Source organism: Neovison vison, chromosome 4 (genome assembly GCF_020171115.1).
Source record: "Neovison vison isolate M4711 chromosome 4, ASM_NN_V1, whole genome shotgun sequence".
NCBI classification, from domain to species: domain Eukaryota; kingdom Metazoa; phylum Chordata; class Mammalia; order Carnivora; family Mustelidae; genus Neogale; species Neogale vison.
In genome coordinates, this window is record NC_058094.1 from 30,967,693 (window position 1) to 30,991,863 (window position 24,171).

Below are 24,171 nucleotides of genomic sequence, written 5' to 3' on the forward strand. Positions count from 1 at the left end.
TTAATGATTTGGAACCCGGTTTGTGGAGCACAACTTGGCAGAGCTATCAAGTGGTTGAGAGTGTTGGTATGAAAGTTAAGGACTTTAGTACTCAAATCCAAGTCTGGCTGTTTTTGTGGTGTGTGGCCTTGGACCTGACTTCTCTGGGATGCAGTTTCCCCATATGTGTAATTGGGTAATAAAATGTAGTCACCACAAGGTGGTGGGGGAGAAGTAAGTGCACCGACAGGGAGTTGTGGGCTTCTTCTGTATTTTTCAAGCAGTGCTTATGTTCGGCTTTACTCTCTGCAGTGCCTGGCACCCTCCCTTCCAGTAAGTCACTTAATAATTCTTCCTGGCCCCCATGGTACAATTTATTTTACAACCATAGTATTCTCCAAGATGGCACCATAGAGGACGAAATGTTACCCAAGGCGGGGAGCGCAAATGCTGCTTTATGGGTTATACATTCATTGCCTTTTTATTTTATTTAAATAAATCAAAGGAGCACTGAGAATGGTTTTTGCTGCCTCTGCAGCTCATTCCATATTCTGTTGTCTGAACTTTACTAAAAGCTTGTGTTTTGGGCATCTGTCTTCCTCCTACTCCTTGTGTAATTCTCTAACCCAGCATGCTCTTTTACTTTTCATTACAGAAATGAAAGCGGGAGACTGAATTTTTCTCAGAGATTAGTGGGCAATATGGTATAATGAAAAGACCAGAGAACCAAGATATAGATTTAAAGGATCGTATGAACACTGCTGCATTCTTGCTGGGTGACCATGGGCTCATCATTGACCTTTGTCTGATTCTGTTTCCTCAGCTACAAATAAAAACAAACAAACAAACAAAAACCAATGAGGTTTCACAAAAACCAATGAGGCCATCAGTACCTAACTCACATCTTTGCTGTGAGGGTTGAAGGAGTTGTAGAAAATAAGAAAGCGCTACCCAAGTACAAATACTTGTTACGATTGTGATGATTATATGTATGTATTGGTATATTAGGAATTTACTAGCAACTGGGTTCCTGTGTGCTCTGCTCCCATTTCACCAGCTCCCAGAAATTCAGAGGATCCCTGCCAGATGGCTGATTTGCCAGCTGTGTTTTGTTTTGTCATTGTAAATATTCCATGCTCCGAGAGACTTTGCTTATGATGTAGTATGTTTTGTCCTTTATCTCCTGCAGATTGAGAACTACATTGTGGAAAATATGAAGTCGGAGATGGCCCAGATACAGCAGAATGCAGTTCAGAACCACACGGCCACCATGCTGGAGATAGGAACCAGCCTCCTCTCTCAAACCGCAGAGCAGACCAGAAAGCTGACAGATGTTGAGACCCAGGTACACCCCTGGGCCAGAGTCTACAAACTCTTCACTAAGAAAATTCTTTTCCCCTTTAGCTTACTCCATAAACACAGAGCACATTTCACTACCGAGACTGGGGAAACATACATTTTTGTTTATTGGTAATAACAACAGTGACTGCCTGACACGCTGTGCATGTTTCTTTTGATTTAACAAGGGTTGGTGTATTTAGCTTTGCATGTATTTGCAAAAACAGGACTGGCAAAGGGCTTAATCAGCATTGAAATTTAAATAAACACTGCAGCTACCAACTGTGATATGATATGTGTCAAACAGAATAGCCATTTGGGTCAAATTGGTGCCTTTGATGTGCATTTCTGACGTGTCCTGCTTCGTCTCTGGTAATGCACCAGCTACAAGGGTACCTGCAGAGGTTTGGTGCAGTCAGTAGACAGGCAGGAAAACCAAGTGAGCTGATCAGCAATGTGTAGATTTTTTTATTTAGCATGATTTTATAATGAGGAGTTAATTACAACTCTCCACACAATATCTGTATCATTCTACCATGGACAATGACAGACTTTTTTTTTTTTTTTATGTACAGTCATACTTATTTCAGTACAAATCAGTAAAATGCCCGTTAATCATCAGTCACAAACCCACTATTACAGTTGAGTGAAAATATTTTTGGTGATTTGAAGATGATCTCTTGGTCTCCTTTTCACCACGGAAATGGTTATCTCATTTACCATTCTGAAACCCAGAGGATGAGTCTATCTCAGGGTCATTGATTTCTGGAAACAAAGCTGAAATATATTTTAAAAAATAAACTGAAGCTTATCGAAATTTTCAAGAATTTATTTGGCCACGCATCAACTCAAATTGAGCAGTGCTTAGCTGAACATGGTTAGGAATAGTCTAATGTGTGAGCTAAGAGAAAAGATTGAACAGAGGAGATGCAGAAGCAAAGCAAGGAAATTATTTGATTGACTGTAGCCTCAGCAGTTGCCTTATTTGGGGGAGCCTTGTTGGCTGTAATTGATTTCCTAACTTTCATTTTCTGGGATTGAAGTGCACTGACTCTGGCTGAGGCTTTGATTTACTTCTATAGGTTACCAAGGCATTAGAGCCACCTCAGTTTAAGGGCTTCCTTGTTTAAATATTTTAGCAATATAAATTCAAAAACAAGATGCAACTTCATTTCTGCTTTATTTTATTTCTGTTAATGGCATCATAGATCATATGATATTTAAAGATAAAGAACAATGACCGTTTATATGGACAGAGAATTATATATTACACAGACAACTTTCCCAGATACAAATGATTTTTATGGAAACCATTTAAAGCAGACAGAGGTCAGAAAAGTTTGAGCAGTTATCCCATATTGATAGAGCTGGTCAGTTGAATCTTGCACTCAAATGGAGGCATTCTCATTTCTTTCCTTTTCTATCCCTCTTGATTAGCAATGCTAATCATTAAAATAAATAAGAACTGAAATGAGGATTACACTGGAGCAGTAAATCACATGGCTTTAACAAATATTTTTTGCTGCACACCATCATCAATAACCACAGGCAATGCGGAAGGGAAGACTACGTATTATAACTAAAAAGTTTGAAACTTTATTTAATCATTTATCATCATACCAGGCAAGCTTGGTCTTCTGCACATACTGACTTCTGGCAGTATAAATAATATGAGTGTATTTTCTCTTGTTTTTGTAAGAACAGAATAATCACCATCTTCATCTTCTACATAGAATTCTATATATTCAAAAACTGGAACAACACAATTAATACTACCATACCTGGGTGAACATTTGAAATTTTTATGTACTTATGTTGCAAGTTTTAATGACCTACCTGGCAGGGCTTTGTTTTTTTCTACCCCAAATCCTTTTTTTTTTTTTTTTTTTTTGGTAAGAGATAACAACTTTTTCTATATCTGTAAGGTTAAGAAATATGTACTTTATGGAAAATGGTAGAGAAAATTCATAAGATAAAAAAAACAAAACCCTTCTCTCAATGGGGAACAGCTAAAACCAAATACTCCTTAAAGGCCAATGAAAGTTTATTGGATGCATCAAGAAGAATTTTAAGATAGCTAAAACCTAGAAAACATCTAAAAAAATCACAAATCTAACTGAACTGGCAAAGAGAGGGAGGTAGAGAAGGAAGACAGTGGCTCAGACCAGCTATGTCCTACCTTAAGAAGTAAATCCTGGGTGTTCTTTTCATCTTTATCTTAATGTCTTCCAACTGTCTATGCTGTCTGTTAATCTGTGTTGCTCCAAAACATTTTCATGTGAATGTATACACACATGATGTTTAGTTGAACCTTTGCAAGAGAACACGTTCTACTTAGACATAACTACTCTAGTTCACTCAAGTACAGATGCAGGAACAAGTGACAAAATGAATTTTAAATTATCCCTTAATCTAAATGCACTCTATTCTTGTATATTAAGTATTTTTGTGAAGAAAGACCAGTAGATCCTTTCGTGCTATGAAAGCCTGCCCATAGGTTTTTGCTCCCATATTACTCCTACTTTGTTTCACACAGGTATGTGTTGCTTTTCCTAAACTGAATTCAGGCTCTCAGTTATTTTAGGAACTTAGAACAATGGATTTGCAATACATTTCCATGTGCCAACTTTTACATGATGATGTTATAAAGATAAGTAACTTATTTCTTTTTGGTCCTTTCTCTAGACCTTCTAGACTTGAACTTAACAAAAGGTGGCAGAAACATTGTTTCACTGCAATGCCATTTTAAAATACTTGTGTGTTCAATAACCATCATAATCAGAAAAGAAACAGATAATGAGCACATCTAAATAACCCTGCTAGACAAGGCACTGAGCTTCAGGTGCCAGCACCATGCCCATACCTTCCTCCTTAGTCTCACTTGCGGTGTTTTTCTCACTCTGTTATCAGTTGGTGCCAAAATGTTCTTTACTTCCAGTTCCTCTTTCTGAGTGTGCACTATGAAGGGGTTAGTTACACACATTTTTCATGTCCCTTCCTTCCTGTAAGTCCATTTCTGGCTTCTACCACAGGCCAGTTTTGATTAGAGGTACACTAGTAGACAAACTACATTAAAATCCATCTCTAATAATTAGTGTTCAGCTCTGTTCTAAGCAATTTTACAAATGTCAACTATTTAATAATTTAATAAAACTCTTAGAGGGTAGGTACTATCATCATCCCTCATTTAAAGTTGTGAAAACTGAAATCTAGAGAGGAGAAACAACTTGTCCTGGGTGAGACAACTGATAGTAAATGTTAGAGCAAAGATTTGTCCCCCGGAAGTCTGACATCAGAGTCTACATGCTTTTTATACTGGCTCTCTTTTTCCTCCTGCCTTTCTCAGGATTCCTTTCTCTATTTAGGGCTGTAGACACTAAAAGGGTCCAGGCAGAAGGTAAGATGGAAATTAGATAGAACAAAAGTAATGTGAACCTAATTGTAACGCCTGAATGTTTCCTATAAATGATAAAGTCGCTGCTGCTGTTGCTGTTGGGCCGATGGTGCCATCAACTGTCGTCATGTTACCATGTACCTGGAAGTCGTCTCGTGTAATCCTAGAATCTCGTTGTCCTTACCACTTGATGGCTGTGTAACTATGGGGTAGTTCCTTAGACACTTGGGCTGAGTTTCCCCTAATATCCAATTATTTATATAGAAACCATTGTGTTAGGAATGGAATTTAATCAAATCTTAAAAGGCAAATTTTGGGCATCTCCTTGCTGCAAGAGGTTTTTAATAGGTACAGTATAGAATATAGCCATAAGTAAAGCAATCCTTATCCTCAGCGAGCATAATTGAATTAATGTGGCAAAACTTGTTTAAACCATTTCTATCTTAACTTTCCATCAAGTTAATTAGCTGTGGAGCCTTTTCATATATCCATAAGAAATGCATCCTTTCAGTCTCCTACTGTGGGTGTTTCATTGAGCAATGGCTCCAGCTGCTATGCTTTGAAATCACTGTGTAGTGCAGAGGGCACAATTCCCAGTGGCCACTTGTAGCTAATGACACATTGAGGTAGTGATACTTAGTCATTCCTGCTCCTGGAAACTGTTAAAATCTACTGACACATGACTTTGGCTAAGGGCTCTCCTTTAGCCTTGCTAACTTTCTCACAACTTCCCTGGAAGCTAAGACTTTCACTCAATCTCCTTTCCTTCCCTTTCTTCTTTACTGTGATTAGACCTACATCCTAGCCAGAAGGTACTCCTAGACCACTCTGTCTTCTTCCCAATTTTCCCTTAAGTTAGGTATTTCCCCTAATAAATGTCTTGCATATCTAATCTCATTTTATCATCTGCTTCTCTGAGGTCGTGAACTATCACACCTGTTATTTGGACTTCAATTGGACAATTACAACCTTAAGCCAGTTCAGGAACAATTTATTCAATGAGCATCAATCTCTAGACCGAAATAGATTTGAAAGGGCAGCTCTCAAAGTTGAGCCACTGGATCTCTTTAACTTGAAGAGAGAAGAGCTGAATAAATATTTAACCTCGGCGTAGTTAAAATAGCAGTAAAATAAATTTGTTAATGGGTCATCCAAAGAAAATATCACGGTAATTAACTTTCTCACAAGGTCTGGAAAAAGTGTTTGATGACCCATTCAGAGAGATCTCCATGAACTGTGACCCACAGGTCAAATTTGAATTGCAATCTCTTTTTGTAAATAAAGTTTTTATTGAACACAGCTATACTCATTCATTTATATGTTGTGTATGGCTGCTTTCCCAATGAAAAGGCAGAGTTGAGTAGTTATACCGGAAAACATATGGGCCACCAATCTATCTACTATCTGGCCCTTTATAGAAAAAGCTGGCCAACACTTGTACTAGGATGCAAACTTCAAGAGAGCAGGGGTTTTGTCTGTCTTGTTCACTGTGCTATCCTTAGAATTTGGCAGACGGTAAGCTCTTAATAAATCCTTGTCAAATGATTACATGAATTAATATTATTAGACCCTTAATTTCTGTAGATTTCAGCTCGATGCTCCCAAGACCAAAAGTAGCATCCTAAAGGTTGTATGTTTATTGTTACGTATACCAATAAATAACTGATGGGTCAGAGTAGGACTTTGAACAGAAACACTCTGCTGCAAAGTTGTTCTGACCAACTAAGAACATTAGATGACAGCGTATTCTCTGTACTCTAAGGAGCAAGAGAAATTTGGCCACTTTCTTGCTTCATAGTGCTAGTTTAGTGTTGCAGTGGAGAGGGAAGTTGGATGTCATTAGCTGCAAGAAGCAGATTGCATGGTGATACGAAAGAAACCACTTTGATAGCAGTTGTTATTGACTGAAGGCAGGTCCCCAGAGAGAAGCTGCTTGTGTATAGCTACACGAGCCTATAGGAAAGAAGTCAGATGCAGAGACAGACTGCCTGGGTTCCCATCTGACTCCTTTGTGGATTAGCTCTGTAATATAAGTACTGTCTCTACTAAACTCCATAACCCAATTAGATTTTCATGTTATAAATATAATATATATGTATATAATATAAATAAAATATTAATATTACATACAATAATTATGTACTATTAATCCTATAACATTATCATGATTAAGATTGACAGTAATTCTCTCAGACTACATAACTTTCACATTCAGATTTCCTCAATTGTTCTACCAAAAATTTTATAGACATTTTAGTTTTTAAGACATAATAGTCCCTTTTAAGTTAGAGCAATCCTCCATTTTTTTTTCCTTGAGGTTTTTAAGAAACTGGGCCAATTGTTTTTGTATACTGTCCCATAATCCTGAACTTTTCTGAGTATTTCCTTCTGATGCATTTTAATTTACTCATTCCTCATGGTTTTTCTTTAAACTGGAATTGTAAGGTCTCAATTAGATTGACTTGAACATGGTGGTGGGAGTACTTTATAAAATTACTCGTTATTTCCTACTACATCTCATCAGGAAGCACAAAACGCCAGCTTGCCATACTCTCAGTGATTTTTTTTTTTGCCCCTTAAGATTTTACTTATTTATTTATTTGTTTGTTTGATTGTGTGTGTAAGAGAGAGTGCATGTGAGCCAGGGGAGAAACGGAGGGAGCAAAGAGACCCGGAACTGAGCATGGGTACAACTTGGTATCCATGTGGAGGTTAGGGGGCTGATCCCATGACCCTGAGATCATGACCTGAGCCACAATCAAGAGTCAGACACTTAACTGACTGAGCCATCCAGTCACCGCCTCAGTGACACTGTTTTAACTTGGTTAGGATAGAAGCCTCCACGTATCTCCCTCTTACTTGTCCACCTTCCTCTTGGAAATTAACCTGGAACATGATACTTTGTTACACTGCCCATCACTGACCAAATAAATTATTTCACCAACTTTGTAAAATGGTGATCTTCTGATTCTTTGAACACATACCTTGTGTTATATTTTTCATTTGAAAAGCATAATTTAAGTGAAAGGAAGTATAAACTACAAACAAGGCTGATTTCAAAGTTAATAAGCTGGTGAAAAAGTTTCTTTTGAGGGAGATTTTCCTTTTAAGGAAGATCAGAGGCACTCTTTAAATTATTAAAGGGAAGCTGGCCGAAATCCTCTACCTCACTTGTTTGAGAAACTAGTCATTTTTATGTTTAAATTTTAGTTTATTTTTTTAAGATTTATTTATTTATTTGAGAGACAGCAGGGTAGAGGCAGGAGGAAAGGGAGAGAAAGTCTTAAGCAGACTCCACAATGAGCATCAAGCCCATATGGGGCTCAGTCTCACACCCTGAAATCATGACCTAAGTCGAAACCAAAAGTTGAAGGTTTAACCAACTGCACCACCCAGGTACCCCAATTTTAGTTGTTTTTTTTTTAATTAAGACTAACATTTTAGATTCTATAAATCCTCAGTTTCAAGTTTTATGTCCTCCTTGCTTTGTGCTTTATGCTGCAAAATTTAAGGTTTGAAATGGTTACTTGGGAGCTTTTTTCACATACTCTTTGCTTTCCTTTTTTTTTTTTTTTCTTTCGCTTCCCTTCCCTTCACTTCCTTTCCTTTCCTCTCCCTCCCTCCTTCCTTCCCTTCCCTCCTTTTCTTTTCCTTTCCTTTCCTTTCCTAGTTCATTCGTTTGTTCTTTCTTTCTCTCTCTCTCTCTCTCTTTCTCTCAGAGATGTGCTCTGGAATATGTTTAGGCTAAAGAATAAAATTCCTTTTGTCATTTTAATGGAACACTTAGATTATTGCTAAGCAGCAAGTTTCATAGACACATGGCAAGAAAGTGGTCAGTTTATCATAGTTTCCTATACAATTCTCTCAGTTCTTCATTTTTAAACTTCAGGCCTATTTTAATACAACAGCAGAGAGATAATTGAAGTAAAGCAGCTATTTAGACAAGGTGACGGAAAAAGAAGAGAAAGATTCGAGATTTGTGTACAAAAGTGGCCAGAGATGACCTGACATTGATGCTTGACTAAATGAGATTTTGGATTTGTCTCCTTCCTTTTCCCACATTCAGATGCTGCTTTAGAGTTGGATTTTTAGATTGCTATCACTGAAGTCCCACTTAACCTTCATCTGGCCTGCTACCTTATCTCTGACAGTGACCCAACTTGAAAAAAAATTCACTGTCCATTGTCTAGTATATTATTCAACAATTAACTCTGTGCCCTTGTGGACATGCTGAGCATTGGCAATTTGGAGAGCTCCATGTGGAAGGGGCAGGACTCTGCAACTGAAATCCTCATGGGGTAGAGAAACAGCACATGAGTGAGCAGACAGGATAATTTCCAATAGTGATGATTTTTTAAAAAGATTTTATTTATTTATTTGACACAGAAAGAAAGAGAGATCACAAGTAGGCAAAGAGGCAGGTAAAGGAGAAGGAGTAGGCAGTTTCCCCACTGAGCAGAAAGTCTGATGTGGGGCTCAGTTCCAGGACCCTGGGATCATGATCTAAGCCAAAGGCAGAGGCCTAACTGACTGAGCCACACAGGCAACCCCAATAGTGATGATTTTTTAAAGACAATACAACAGGATGACTTGATGGAGGATAGTGAGAAGTTATATTACAGACAGTGACCAGGAAGGGCCTCCCTATGCAAGAATTGAGTAAGAAATCACCCATGCATCAGGGAAGGTATGGGCAACTACAAGTGCAAAGGTCCTGAGGTAGAAATGAATTTGGCATGTTAGGGTGGCACAAAAGGAGGACAGTGTGATTAGAGCATAATAAACAAGGACTAGAGTGGCAGGATGAGATCTGAGAAGTAAGCAGGGTTCTGATCATGTAGGACCTTGTTGGCCAGGCTAAGAACTTTGGAATTTTTTCTGACTGCCAAGAGAAGCCATTAACATTTTTAATATTAGTGATGTCATATGGCGTTTATATTTCATTTTTTTAAAGATTTATTTATTTGAGAGAGAGAGAGAGCATGAGCAGGGAGAGGGGCAGAGAGAAAGAATCTCAAGCAGACTCCCCGCTGAGTGGGGAACTGAGGCCGGGCTGGATCCCTTGACCCTGAGATCATGATCTGAGATGAAATCTAGAGTTGATCGCTCAACCAACTGAGCTACCCAGGAGCCTGTGGTTTATGTTTTCAGAAAGATCATTCTGGTGTTATGTAGCAAACAGACTGGAGGTAGGACAAAGTGGAGAAAAATTAGGAGCTGTTGTAGTCTCTGAACTTAGATATAAACAGCTTCAATTTCAGTTTTAGATAGTTCCATTCTGTTCTCAGTATTCTCTCATTTTCTTCTCAGACATGGAGAAGAACAGTTTTTGTTCTTTGTAAAATAAAAATTTTGGTATTTGAGGACCTCAGAAAGTGTGATGAGAGAATGTGATGAATAAGAGAGAAAAGAGATATAGTTTAACTGCTTATAATATGCCCGATTCGGTGAGACAAAATACCTTTTGTTCATTCAGTCAATACTGAGTGTCTTCTCTGTGCCAAGCACTATTCTCAGTGTCACCAAAAGATACAGATGCCTCATGCCCTATTTAATTATTTTATGAATTGTAATTCTAGTTAATAAACAAACAAAAACTTCTCTGGACAAAAAAGTATGTTTAACAGTTCAAAGTCACCTCTTGCGTATCCCTAATCTTTATGTTCTCTACCATTTTGTCTTCTGAGCGATTCCTAATTCTGTCTTCAAATCCCAGTTCCTCTTGTTCCTGTTTTTTCTCAAAAGAAGTGATTCAGAATAGGAAAATATTTTTTTTAAACCTCTAAACCGCTCCGCAAATCTAAGTATTGATTAGTAGTAGTAATTTTTAGACTGGTTTTCAGATCTTTATTTATGACAATTGTAAAAATGAATCCTAGAACTTTAAAATTTTTTTAAAGCACAATGCCCCATCTCATCATTCTGTGCCCCCCTCCTTCATCCTCTGCGTCACACCCCTACAACAGGGTTGAGACGTGGGTGACAAGTCACACAAAACTAAATAATACATGTGCAGAAGCAGATCCTATATTTATTTTAAAATTATGCTGTGTTCAATATGGATTATTTTGCACTAATTTATTCTTTTAAAATGTTGCATTAAAATATTATAATATTTTAATATTATATTTTAATTTATTTTATATAATTATTTTATTTATACATTCGTATACTTGTCTAAGTATATAAATATATAAATGTAAATAACAATTTAATTTAATAGTAATAAAATAAAATATATTTAAAATATAATATTTTTGACACCTTCTTAAATTTTGCAATTGAGACAATTTCCTCTCTCATCTCACCCTAGCCATTGTCCTGGTTCCTTGAAAATACATCCCCTTCCCCTACAGCTTCTTGTAATCCAAGTCCAGCCCTAGTCATATTAGTGTGTTTTGAAAAGTTATATGCATCTGATATAATCCAAGGTTTTGACATGCTGCAGAAAAGGAGGAAAGCTCTAATGACGTCATTTTTAGAGGTGGTCTTTTAGATTGATATTGACTCTCCAGAAGGTGTTCCAGATCTCTTTCAATAAGTAGTTCTAAGAAAAGTGTGGTGGTATAGAAGTTTTCAAATGACATAGGAAGCTTTAAAGCTAATTACACTTTTTTCCTTGCCCTTTTCACCTCCCTTAAAGAAGAGCAGGGTAGAGGTTAGACAGAACAGAGGCAGGGAGAAACAAAGACATCGGACAGTTTGAAGGTATCTCTCAGATTACAGTTTGCAGTGTTTGCTTGGAGGATGTGTAGGTTTGGGTTCATGGCTCACAGACTCATGTTGTATTAAAGCCTGGCCGGCAGCATGAGTCTTCATGATTCAAGATTAGTTGCACATTTATAGCTTCTAGAGCACCCAATGTAGCGCAGTTGAAAGGATAACTACACTCTGTCTTCAGTGAGATCTGCGTTCCTGGTCACTTCGTTTTCTCAGATTAAGAACCAAGACAGTCTAACTAACCCTTTTAGTTTTTGGTATAGAGCATTAAAATTGAGTCACACTGTCTGGGTTCAAAAACCCGGTTCTTCCCTTGGTTCCTGTGTGGATTTTGGGCTCTGTCTAATCTCCATTTCTTCATTTATAAAGTGACGGTAGCAATTCCTCCATTAACATGTGCCTATGTCTGTGAAATGATATGATATCTGGAAGGGCTGCTGTGACCTAATTTGATAGGTATTCAATAACTCTGTGGTCATGAATCGGCCTAAACTATGTCAAGAGTTGTTTGCACATTTATAATTGATTTTTGTAAGGTGAGGGATCAAACTGAGCATATTTTACTTGCCTGTTAGTTATTAGTTATATGCAATAGCAAAGACCTTGTACTACTTCCTATCTCAGAGATAACTTGTATAGAATATCAATATTGGGGATAATGCATACATAAAACAACTAGCAGAGTAGAATATCTTAGGGATTCAAGACATGAAAATTTAAATATGAAAATGGATTTAACAACTCAATTTTCTCATTCAGTTGCAACCTCAGCCTCAAATAAATGGCATTTTTAAGATTCATTGCAAAGCTCTACATTCTAATTAGTAGAATGTAGGTCATTTAGTTAATTATTCCAGAAGAAATACTATTTTAAAAGAAAACACAGCTAAATTAAAAAAACAAAAATTCTTCTCACTCTTTATGATTAAAGTTTGAAATGTTTTTATCTTTTATCTTTTATCTTGAGGTACTAAATCAAACTTCTCGACTTGAAATACAACTGCTAGAGAATTCATTATCAACATACAAGCTAGAGAAGCAGCTTCTTCAACAGACAAATGAAATCTTAAAGATTCATGAGAAAAACAGGTGAGACTTGTCGTATTCCAATTATTTACATATGTACTTATTTTTATCGTTCATCTCTCTGTCAGCTCTTAAAATATTGAAGTGGTTCATTAAAAAAAAGGAACTATAGAGACAATTTAATATGATACAAATAATACAGTTGCTTACCCTCTTGAAGTATATGCTTTTTAAAAAACTTTTCTTTTTTTTTTAAAGATTTTATTTATGTATTTGACAGAGAGTGTGAGCACAGGCAGATAGAGAGGCAGGCAGAGGGAGAGGGAGAAGCAGACTCCCTGCTGAGCAGGGAGCCCGATGTGGGACTCAATCCCAGGAGGCTGGGATCATGACCTGAGCCGAAGGCAGCTGCTTAACCAACTGAGCCACCCAGGTGTCCCTTTAAAAAACTTTTAACACTAATTTATCTAATATTTAGTTGTTCAAATCCCACCATATCTATAGGAATTGATTCTGAGAATAAATTCACTAACACAAAATATTGACAGTTTTCAGCAGAATGACATCTATAGCAATAAAGAAGAAAAAGTAATCTCTGAAACTCTGTTACTTGAATTGTCACTCTACCTGCCCTTAAGCTTCTACAGAGCTACGAGATTGTTGAATTCAAAGATCTTGCACCAGAGAAACAAATTTTGTTTTTCCCAGAAAATTATTTACCTGTAAAGCTGATTGAGGAGTTGCTTACCAACCCCTTTCCCACATTTAAACACGTTTACTCTGGATAAAGTAAATTTCTTTGTTTAGTTTTATGGATGTGTTTTATGAATCCTCTCAGGTAAGTGAAGTGGGACTTAGAGATCTTGAAATGATATATGGACTATATCATTTTGAAGTCTTGATATTCATGATGGCCAGTTCAGTCAAAGCACTGGCCTCTGTAGGAGAAATGTATTGCTTATTAACTGACCATTGGCCATTGGGATGGCTTGAAGCCGTTCCATTTCTTATACATTATATGGATTTAAAGAGCATTGTGTTGCTAGAAACTAGTTAAATACCTTATGTCATTGGAACTAGAGTTTCCACCATATTCCAGACCAGGAAGGCATAAAGAGGACTTCTAGTGCTCTTTATAAATGAGGGGACAGACTCAGTAGAAGTGAGTGATTTGTCCCAGGTCACACAGCTTGCTAGTGGTACAACTGGGAATATAACCCAGGCTTCCTTCATCCTCGTCTTGCTCTTCGCACTGTAGCACATCATCTCTCAATACTACTATCTGTGACCTAAAAGGATTCCCCAACTTTACACTAAAAGTGGCCCTTAATGACAGCAATTATAATGGAAGCTTTTCCATGAAGAAGATAAACCTGGCTGTTGATTTAGAGTCTGAAAGGGGTCATGCATGCTCTATGACTTGTATTTCTAAGTTTTACATTTATTTATCTTTGTACTGTGTCACGGGGTAAACTGTATAACTATAAATAAACTTGACAGGACTTGACCCTGAACTGGTTGCATAATGAAATGTTTTGGAATTGAAAATCCTGCTGAAAAGTACCATTTATCCTACTGCTGTTTCACAGTAACCAGACATATGCATGGAGCAGGTATACTTTACATCAACCATCCCTTGGTTTTCGGATCCCACTATGCTTTAACACTGGTGCTAAAAGTGAACCCCTTTACAGTTATATATTTCAAGATGCTATTGTGAAAGCCCTGTCAAGGAATAAATAAGTAAAATATTGTCAACTTTGCCTTATTTTTTAGATTGTCTGTTTTCATAATTACTTAAATAACACACACTTATTGGAGAAAAAGGAGAAAGTAACAAAATTGAACTAAAAATCACAATCCCGTCACATTGAGAAAGCTGCAGATGTCACTGTGTATTATATATAAATATATTTTTTATGGAAAGCTGTGTCATGCTATCCCAACTGTTCTGCAGCCTGCCTTCTTTGGAAATAGATATCATTTCTCAAGAATAAATACCCTTCTAATATCGTTCTGAATAACTGTGTGGTATTTCATTTTAAGGTATAACCTAGAGTGGTTTCAGTCTCTAAGTATGCTGCCACATATGATTTATCTTTTAAAAAGTTGTCAGCATGAATCTACATTCTTCAGTTCTTCCCCTGCTGATATGTGTATTATCTCTTGGTCCACATCTGACACTTGAGCTGTCAGGATATCATAAAAAACCTGGGAGGACTGAAAGGTCTCACTCTTAACTACAAAAACAAATGCTGTCCTTAAGTGTCACTTGTACTCAGCTCGCTCTCTCTCGCTCTCTTTCCCACCATGTCTGTCTTTCTTTCTCTTTGCCTCCTTCCTTGTCATATTCATTCTTTCTTTTGTTTTCTTTCCTTTTTCTCTTTCTTTTCTTAAAAATATATCCCCTCTACCTTATTTTGTGATTATTTGGGGTTATTTGGTTTTCCATCATAATTCTTGATATGACACCTAGTACCATTTCTACGATGGCATTCTCACCATGAAATTGTTTGTTTGTTTGTTTAAGGGAAACTCTTAAAAGTTGCTCTCTCTGTTCCAGTGGCAAAGCTGAGCGAAGGTTCACACCCTCAAAAGAGCTCTGTCAAGCAGGTCAAGTAGAGAAGGCTTCTCCTTGTGCCATGGCCATTCAGAGGTGTCTCATCCCTAATCCCAGCACATACATGCCTCCTGCTGATGAATTTTTTCCCTTTATTAAGTTCTAATTTCTAAGGAAAATTCAGGTCTCTGTGTAAACAAGTCACAATGCTTATTGCTAGTGGTAATTTTTTCAGAGTTCTAACAATTCCCTTTGCCAGAAATATAGGTATTTTACAAAGACTTCAGGGATTTATGTTTCAACTTGAAATTTATCTCTGCGCTTACACTGACAAAAACTTACACGCATCTTTCACTTGTCCTCTACAGTTCTTTCTTTATTGACGCTCAAGTGTAGCATTACTTCAACGGTGTTTTCTGGGGGTATTTTTCTTTTTCTTTTTTTTTTTTTTAAAGATTTTATTTATTTATTTGACAGAGAGAGATCACAAGTAGGCAGAGAGGCAGGCAGAGAGAGAGGAGGAAGCAGGCTCCCTGCTGAGCAGAGAGCCCGATGCGGGACTCGATCCCAGGACCCTGAGATCATGACCTGAGCTGAAGGCAGCGGCTTAACCCACTGAGCCACCCAGGCGCCCTTCTGGGGGTATTTTTCAATCAACATGCTGTATCTCCTGACATTGCTGTATCTCTGTAGTTATCTGTGTCTTCCTGTGGAAGGGGCTGATGTGTTTAATGAAGTGTTGGTGGAACATTTATTCTTTAACCAAGCATATTCTTCTATGAACCACTTAGAAAAAAGTGTTTTACTTTATACAGAAAATAAGAATATTCTTTTGTGATGTACAGCATACTTACCCTACTCTTTATTGTTATTATTTACTTCCATATGTGAAATGGAGTTCAGGAATTCTGCCAGGTACTTTCTAGAGCAACAAAGAAATCCACCCCCACCCCCCCCAATAGCATTTAAGTGGATAGAAAGTCAAAGTCAAACACCAAACTGTTTATATATATTTTTAAAGAAGTGTATTGATTATCCCTACCTGTTCCTTAAATGAACCTTAATCCTCCAAATGTAGCAAGAAGCTATTTCTACATTAGGCATCTCTGAAATGTAGGAACAACATGCCTTTAGTTGGCCAGGTCTGGTTTGGATCAGCTAATACACTTTGCAAAGGGGATTATCTAAATTAAGCTTTGTTTTCTCCCCATGGAATGTCAGGGGTTGTGTCTGGGTGTGTGACTTACCAGCTTTGAGTATGATGGGGTCTCAGCTGCCAAATCAGTGAGCTGGCCCTTAGGAGGGTCCACCACTTCTTTGGCAGAACAAGGAGGAATATTTTATAGACAGGATTATACTACACAATCATGCTGAGATGTCCTGCTGATTTACATCCTGACAAATTAAATGCATCACTTGCAGGGTTGAAAAAGGATTTGGGGCCTCATTAGATTCACCTCTTTATCCCCTAAATGGCCAAAGGCACAAAGCAAGAATAGGATTAGCAACATTTACTCTACTGTTTGTTTTCCTAACAATCTAGTGGAGGGTGACTCCAAGAAGCTTCCAGTTTGCTTTCTTTAAGAAATGTTTTTTGTTCTTTTTTTTCTTTTGTTGGATACTATCTTAATGTCAAAATGGTTTCATTTCTTATCTCAAGGAAGAGCATTTGGAAGTACAAGATCAGTATTTGGCCCACGGAACTGAAATTATCAACCAAGATCTCAAGAAATGGGAAGCAGTAATATTTACCTTGCACATAGGCACTTGGATCACAAAGTGGAACATGTAATTGTCAACTTTTATTAGATTCTTTGAGTATGTTTCCTGCCAGGTCAGCTCAAGACAATAGAAAAAAGGAGAAGGACAGGGAAAGATGTTATAATGCAAATCCCTTGAGTTGAATCTTTTCATCTAAAAGTTTGATGAACTGATGAAGGCACCTGCCCATCTCTGACTTAACCCCAGCATTTCCCAAGGTGGGGGCATAGCTGGGTGAAAAAATACTCCAGAAGAAATTCTTCTGCCTCAACAGGGTATACAGAAAGGGAAGTGAGCATCTTACATATACAAAGATGGAACACTTGGGCTTTCCTGACACTTGGGTTGAATATGTAGCATGAAGATTAGGGAAATTTTCACTAAGGCCATTCAGAGGGAAGTGAAACTACATATGTGATGGCCACTTCAATGTAGTTTTATCAAAACTGTCTGCTACCTGCCTACCTAATATCAGGTAAACATGTATGCCAGGTGCCTTGCATACATTACTGCTAATCCTCCAACCATTCCTGCAGAGTATCTATTCTTATTCCTATTTCATTTATAAAGAAAATGAAATTCACAAAGTTCGAGTTTACTCGTCCATGACTAAAAAGCTAGTTTATGGCAAAATTAGGGTTCTAGTCCATAATGATTCTCTGTCTTAATTATTATAAAAATATTTTTCCAGCGTGATGTAGCCTCAAGATTAATTGATGTGGCTGTCAAGTTATCCTCTTAATACAAACAAACAGAAGTTTGAAGAAAGGGGTCGGCCAGTTGTTTTTGGCCTGTTCCTATATAGATCATTATTTATTCCTGCTAATACTGGGGTAGGAAATATAAACTATTCATTTTACCTTGGGAACTCACTGAGGTTTTTTGACAAGCCTCATCTATCTTCTAGCTGGAGTTTATGGGAAGTTATTAAGTTAATTAATTTTAACTGATCAACATTTGTGTAATTTCAAGATACTAAATTATACCTTACAAAGAAATTATTATAATAGTATCATAGAAATATTGATTTTTAATACTTAAGATGCCTAAAGAAATGAAAAGTTAAGTCACAGTCATTAAATTAAATTTCTTTTCCACTTAAAAAGTTCTTTACAAAATACTAAAGTGAAATCCTGCTACCTGCTAACATTAGATTAGGCTATATTATGTTAGTTGTGTATAGTAGGAATAAATAAAAAGTTTTTAAATTTACAGTACTCTCTTCTATACTTTGAAAATGGAATACCTGCAGACTGATTTAATAGAATATTTTTTCTTCTCATGTATTTTAAGAATAAATTTAGTAACATATAGCATTTTTAAATTTCAGTTTCATTAATCTTAGGATTTTAGACTGGAAAAGATTATGCTAAGTGAAATAAGTCAAACAGAGAATTCCAAATCAAACTAAAAATCCAAGGGTAATCTTATTTTTTTCCTTTCCCTGATTCCTCACAACTCACAGTGACTTTCCCAATCTGTCCTGTTCGTTTTATTTCCACTATGTCTTAGGTCAAACTCCCATTAATTCTTATCTCAACCATTGCAGTGACCTCTGTGCTTTAAACCCTGTGTCTCTCAAACTGATCATCCAGAGCTCTGCCAGTGTCTTCTTTTTAAAATGCAAATCAGATTATTTTTTCACTTTTGTTTAGATCCCCAACACTAATTCAGCCCCACTTTTCAATCTCTTGACAACATTTGCCTAATCCCCAAATGATTCTCTGTAACTAACTCAAGAAAGTTCAAGTCTTTTAAGCATTGAAAACAGTCAGTTATCATTATAATCCTAATTTGGTAGCCTTGCTTATACAAGTCTTCTTATATTTTAGAAAGTATAGTCTGATAGCTAAGAACATGAGTTCTGACTCATGTTCAGTTCTGCCTAGAGTTCAGACTGCCTAGGGTTTACTTTTCCCTTATCCTGCTATAACCAGCTCTGTGACTTTGGACAAGTTACTTAAACTCACTGTAATTTGGTTTCCTAATTTCTAAAACTGGGATGATGATAATAGTAGTGCCTGGAGTTTATGTGAGGATTAATTGAGTTACTGCATGTAAAACACTGAGAACAGTGCCCAACACACATAACAAGTGTTTAATCATGCTAGTTGTTAGTATCACACTCAACACTTGACATTGTTTCAGGCATATTTGATGTTTGACTTGTCTGAAATGCCCTCTAGTTCTTTATTCAACTGACAAACTCCTGTTCACCCTTCAAAACTCAGTGCAGATGTTAACCTCTCTAAGAACCTTTTTCTGACTCTTCCCAATAGATTTGGTCATTACCAAATGATAATACTGTACGTCTTTGCCCCCATTGTTTTATTTATCCCATCACATTCTAATATGTGTGTATGCTTCTGAGTGTTCTGTGTATGTTTATGTGTGTTTGTGTGTGTGTGTTTATCTATTTCTCTACTATTGGGCTGTGACCTTCTGGAACACAGAGACTGTGTTTTATTTATCTTTGTCTTCATGCTCCCAGGCACAATTCTCTACACATTGTATATATAGTATTAAGTGCTTTTTGAATGTTGAATGAATGATGAACTGGCAAATGTCCCAGAAGCTCTATCCCAACAAATGTCATTTATCTCTGTATACACACAGATACAGACAACTGAAACATATTTTTTAATGGAAAACACAAACCACATAGTTTACATGAAATATTATAAATATATTAATTGTTCTTACCATAAATACAATAGAGATGGTGTTTACACTGCTATTCTGTATCCCCAAAAGTGCTCTGTATCACTCCCAAGATTATCAGTTCACATTTTGAAATTCAATTCAATTGAATTCAATTCAATTCAGCCCAATTTAAAATTTCTAGGTAGCATCTTCCTAGACTATTCTAGACTCATGATCACCTAACACATCTCTGATTAATAAAAAAGTAACACAAACTTGATCTAAAAATTAAAGTATATAAAAGTATATACAACTGTAGGACAAAGTCTTCTTAATGCCATACTCCTCCATTACCACAACCCTCTGCAGAGAATCATCATTAACAGATAAAGTTTGTTGTATATTCTTCCAGACTTTTTCTATGAATATACTAAGACATATATCTGTGTAGAGTGTGAATATTTGTTGTGTGTTTACACAGACACTCATATCCAGTCACACACGTCTGAATACATACATATAATGAATGCATATTTGTATAGATTATAACTATTCATTACATTTTGGGTTTATTTCTGTTTCATAAAAATTTTTCATGGATATTTTATACATAACTATATACATATATCTCTCATTCCTAGGATTAGGTAGACTATAATTTACAATTTATCAGAATTTTTATGTGATTATTTGTTTTCATACATATTGACAAATTATCTCCAAATTTTATATTTCTCCCAAAGTATACATGGGCTTTCTAATTTCCCTAAACCTTGCTAACCATTTTATTAATGTTGTCTACTTGAAAAGTAGGTTGTACATCTTATTCGTGTTTATTGACCATTTGCATTTCTTCTTCTGTGACTAGCCTATTCATGGGTGTTTCTCATCTTTCTATTATATTGTTTATCTTTATTAACTCATATATACTCTTCAAGGGACATTAAAATTTTGTCATATATGCTGCAGATATGCATTTCTGTAGTTTACCATTTATTGTGCAACTTTTTTGTAGAAGTATTACATTTTTATGTTTTGAAGTGTATATATTTTTTTTCTTTCTGGCTTCCATAGCATATTTAGTTTATTCTTATTTACCCCAAACTATTTAAAAAAAAGTATTTGCCAATGTTTACTTGTAGTAATCTATGCTTCCACTCCACATTAGAATTATAAAACTATTTAGCTATAAATTTTAAATTTGCTGTGTTCAAATTAGAATATCAAAATATAAATTTAACCCAAAGTTACTATACCCTTGTTTGAAGGGGGAAAAAAATCAAGCCCTAAAACCCATATTTGCAACACATGTTGACACCTTACATATTAAAAATAATTAAAAAATGGAAACATCTGTAAGCAGTTTCAGACAGATAAAATTGAGAAGGTTTCTATATTTTCAACATCTTCTTCCTTGTTTAAGGGCTATCTTTACACACATATTGCTTAGGAAACTGTCACCACTGTGAATTCATTGGCTGCTATGTTAAGAACTCTATTGTGGGAAACAATTTGAAAGGGAGAGCTTTTTCTGTGAAAGTTTCAAGATGTGTTCAATGATCTGAAATATTTCCAATAAGATATGTTTGAGGAGGCAGACTATGAAAATGGGGAAAGAAGTCAACCAAAAACTTCAAATAAAGTTTTGTATATACTCGGTTAGAACCTTTTACTGAAGTTCAAGGCCTAGATTATTTTGTTTATTTTATTCTTCATTAAAGTGCACCTCTGCCTCAAACTAGAAGTTAAGTGCCAAAATTTTATTCATGTCTCTTCTCAAAATGTTTTTAGAAAGATGGGAAACAGGAAGTACTTCGAATCCTATGAGAAATTCTGTCTTCAGATTTCTAACTCCATTTGTGTAGATTTAGGGACACAGTTTTATAAATTGTTGTTCCATGGTACACTAATCCTAAAAGATGCATCATGATAAAAACTGGTTATTTAATGTCAGCTTCCCAAAAACTTGAGCGTGGGACTCTAAATATGTGAACACCTGATAAAAAATATACGGAATGCACTCTAGAAAACAGTGCACTGGAGCTTGGAATCAGCATCTGAATTTTGGATTATGTATTTAAGTCTAAACTAAACTTACTGCTGCAGGGCATCATCAGGGAAAATATAACTACTCAGGGAAAATATAACTACTTTATTTGTCTATCTAATTTTAGGATGCTGGAGCTGTAATGTTGTCCTTGTAGGTCTCTGTATCTAGCTGAGGTGGCTTCTCCCAACTGATCTGGATAGGGAAAATGTAAGACAACCAATAAAAGACTTCAGGACAAAATGGGATAAAATTACATTTAATGACAGAGGGGTTAAGGCAGAGTGGTGCTTAAGAAAATCTCAATTCAGATTTAAAAAAAAAATTGGCTTGACAAACTGTAAAAGATCAATAAGCTAAAATATTACAAAAGATGAGCTCCCAGAATAACCAGATGGAGAACAATTACTAAGGAGATGTTAAAGTGATTCCTTGCTTCCTGACAGAATATAAATGGGTGGAAGAACAAAGTAGAAGATATATTACACTAAATCAAAGAGGAAAGACTCTCATGCTAGTGTTCATAGCACTGGGATGTCATGGGCACATTTCTAGACTAACAAGTTAGAAGACATGGCTTTATATCTTGGTTCTGACACAATGAATGCATGATTTTTGGACAAGATACTTAGATTCTTATTAACTGAGGCTTGTGATATCTACTCAGTCTGTATCTCTCTATTGCTTTAAGAATCAAAGGAGATAAGGGCTTTAAAGGACTATGCAATTATGATGACATATTGCAACAAAATGACTAATGGAGATAGCATTTGCATTTTTTCTGGCAAGAAAGTTTTTGATTCAAACCATTTTAGAGTAATGAGGAAGAAGGTCTGACTTCCCAAGTAGATAATAACCAATGGATGAGAAGTATCTAAGGAAAGAGAATAGTTTGCTTGTTTTTTTAAGCCAAGTATGAAGAGAAGATGGAAGTAAGGGATGAGCAATTTTGGAGAAAATGGAAGGGCCAACAAGAGATCAGTCTTGCCTGAAGAAGTCTAAAAAGTTACGATTAATATAATGGATATACGTTAACATTCCAAACCCTACGAGGTGTCTGTGATGTAGAGGACAGATTTTAATTCTGTGGGTAGTCCCTTCTTCACTTTGCATAAATATCTATTTTAAGATGACAGGCTCTTTGGATTTCTTTTGTTACCTGGTGGTCACAGTGCATTAAATGTTGTTCAGTAAATTATGAAAATTAATGGTCTTTTCATCATGTTAAGTGCATATTCCTTTTACTCAGAAAACGCAGACTTTTCTTCTGTAAGCCAGTACCAAGGTGTTTCCCTTGACATCAGGGAATTCTTTGATCAGCTTTAAATTCTCAGATCTTTCCAAATTATTCTGAAAATTAAACTAAGCAAACAAGCAAAATCCCTTTATTGACATCTCAGTAGCAGCTGTGTTTAAGTATATACCCTCTTGAACAGGGAGTATATCAAAGAAGTAGAAAAACATTGGTTTAAAATATTTTTTTAAATAGAATTATATCTGAAACAAAAGTTTCTTAAAGCTGCCATTGTTTTATTTGAGGTTGTTCATTCAAAATAAATTCTTAGAATAGAAATGGTATTTTATATTTTACATAGTGCTAAGAAGAACACTATTGGCACTTAGCAAGTAATAAATACGAGTTATAGCTATAGCATGGTATTTTCTAAACCAGAATGTTACCTAGTGATGAGGAAAACTGAAAGGCCAGTGCTCATCTTTTTGTAGAAACAAATTGATAAATCAGATTTCTGTCCAGCATTATATGACTATTTCACCCTAATTTTGATCTTTACAATATTATCATTTTAACAGTTAATTCTAAGTTTTCTTGGAAGTATACTATAACTCTTGTGAATTTAAAAGAGGTGTTTTTGTAAATTAACTGACTTATTTTATGGGTATCTTACATCTGATCATTAGGAGGAAAAACAAAAAAATCAAAAAGTAAACTGAGAATGAGCTAAGGCATCAGTTGTGGTTAGTTCTCAGATCCAAAGGCCAACAATTACAAGACACAGAGAAAACCAGTTTTGACTCCATAGCAAGTGCACTAATCATTTAACCAGTGGTTGGATAAACTTTTTAACTTTGAAGGGCTTTCTGTTTGTTTTGTTTATTTTTTAACCTCTAACTTTAGCAGGAAATTATTGACACAGAAGAAAATGCTGAAAGATGGTGAATCACACCTACTCTTTACAGATGTTGTCTTTTATCATACTCTGACTTCCGTGCCTAAGATTTTCACTTCCCAAAGATGGCTTCAGAAATTAGATGGCCATCACAAATTTCCCTAATTGCTCTACCTAGGTTCTATCCAAATTGAGTTTGCTTAACAATCAAGGCAGGTCTTCTTTCATTATTGGTGTCCCACAGAGTGAGAGCAAGCCAAAGCAGAGGCATGGCTTCTGTTATCTTGTACAAGTCACAGAGCTGCCCCTGACAGGTCTCAGTGGAAATGAGAAATGGGAATCTGGACATGCCACGCAAGGTGTTGTAAATTAGTAGGGTAACATGAATAGAAGCATCCCAGTGTTTTTCAGGTGTGGTTCAACAGTCAACTTTCTTGCCGTATTCTGAGCCACATTTTCTTGAGGACAGGTTGGTTGACAAAGATCCAGAATGCTCATGCACGGTTCTCTGCACACTTCTTAATCTGTGTAAAGGACAATCCGATATTCCAGCTCGTCCCCCAGTAAGTCAGAT

The 24,171-nt window shown here is 36.2% G+C and overlaps 1 protein-coding gene across 2 annotated transcripts in view; it reads left to right on the forward strand.

The window, feature by feature from the left end:
* ANGPT1 (angiopoietin 1) overlaps positions 1–24,171 on the forward strand; it is a 243,518-nt gene that overhangs the window by 145,217 nt on the left and 74,130 nt on the right. For both annotated transcript variants that reach the window (XM_044245091.1, XM_044245092.1), the window contains exons 2-3: positions 1,169–1,324; positions 12,399–12,520. In XM_044245091.1, the coding sequence (XP_044101026.1) occupies positions 1,169–1,324; positions 12,399–12,520 (278 nt within the window). The remainder of the gene's footprint in view (positions 1–1,168; positions 1,325–12,398; positions 12,521–24,171) is intronic.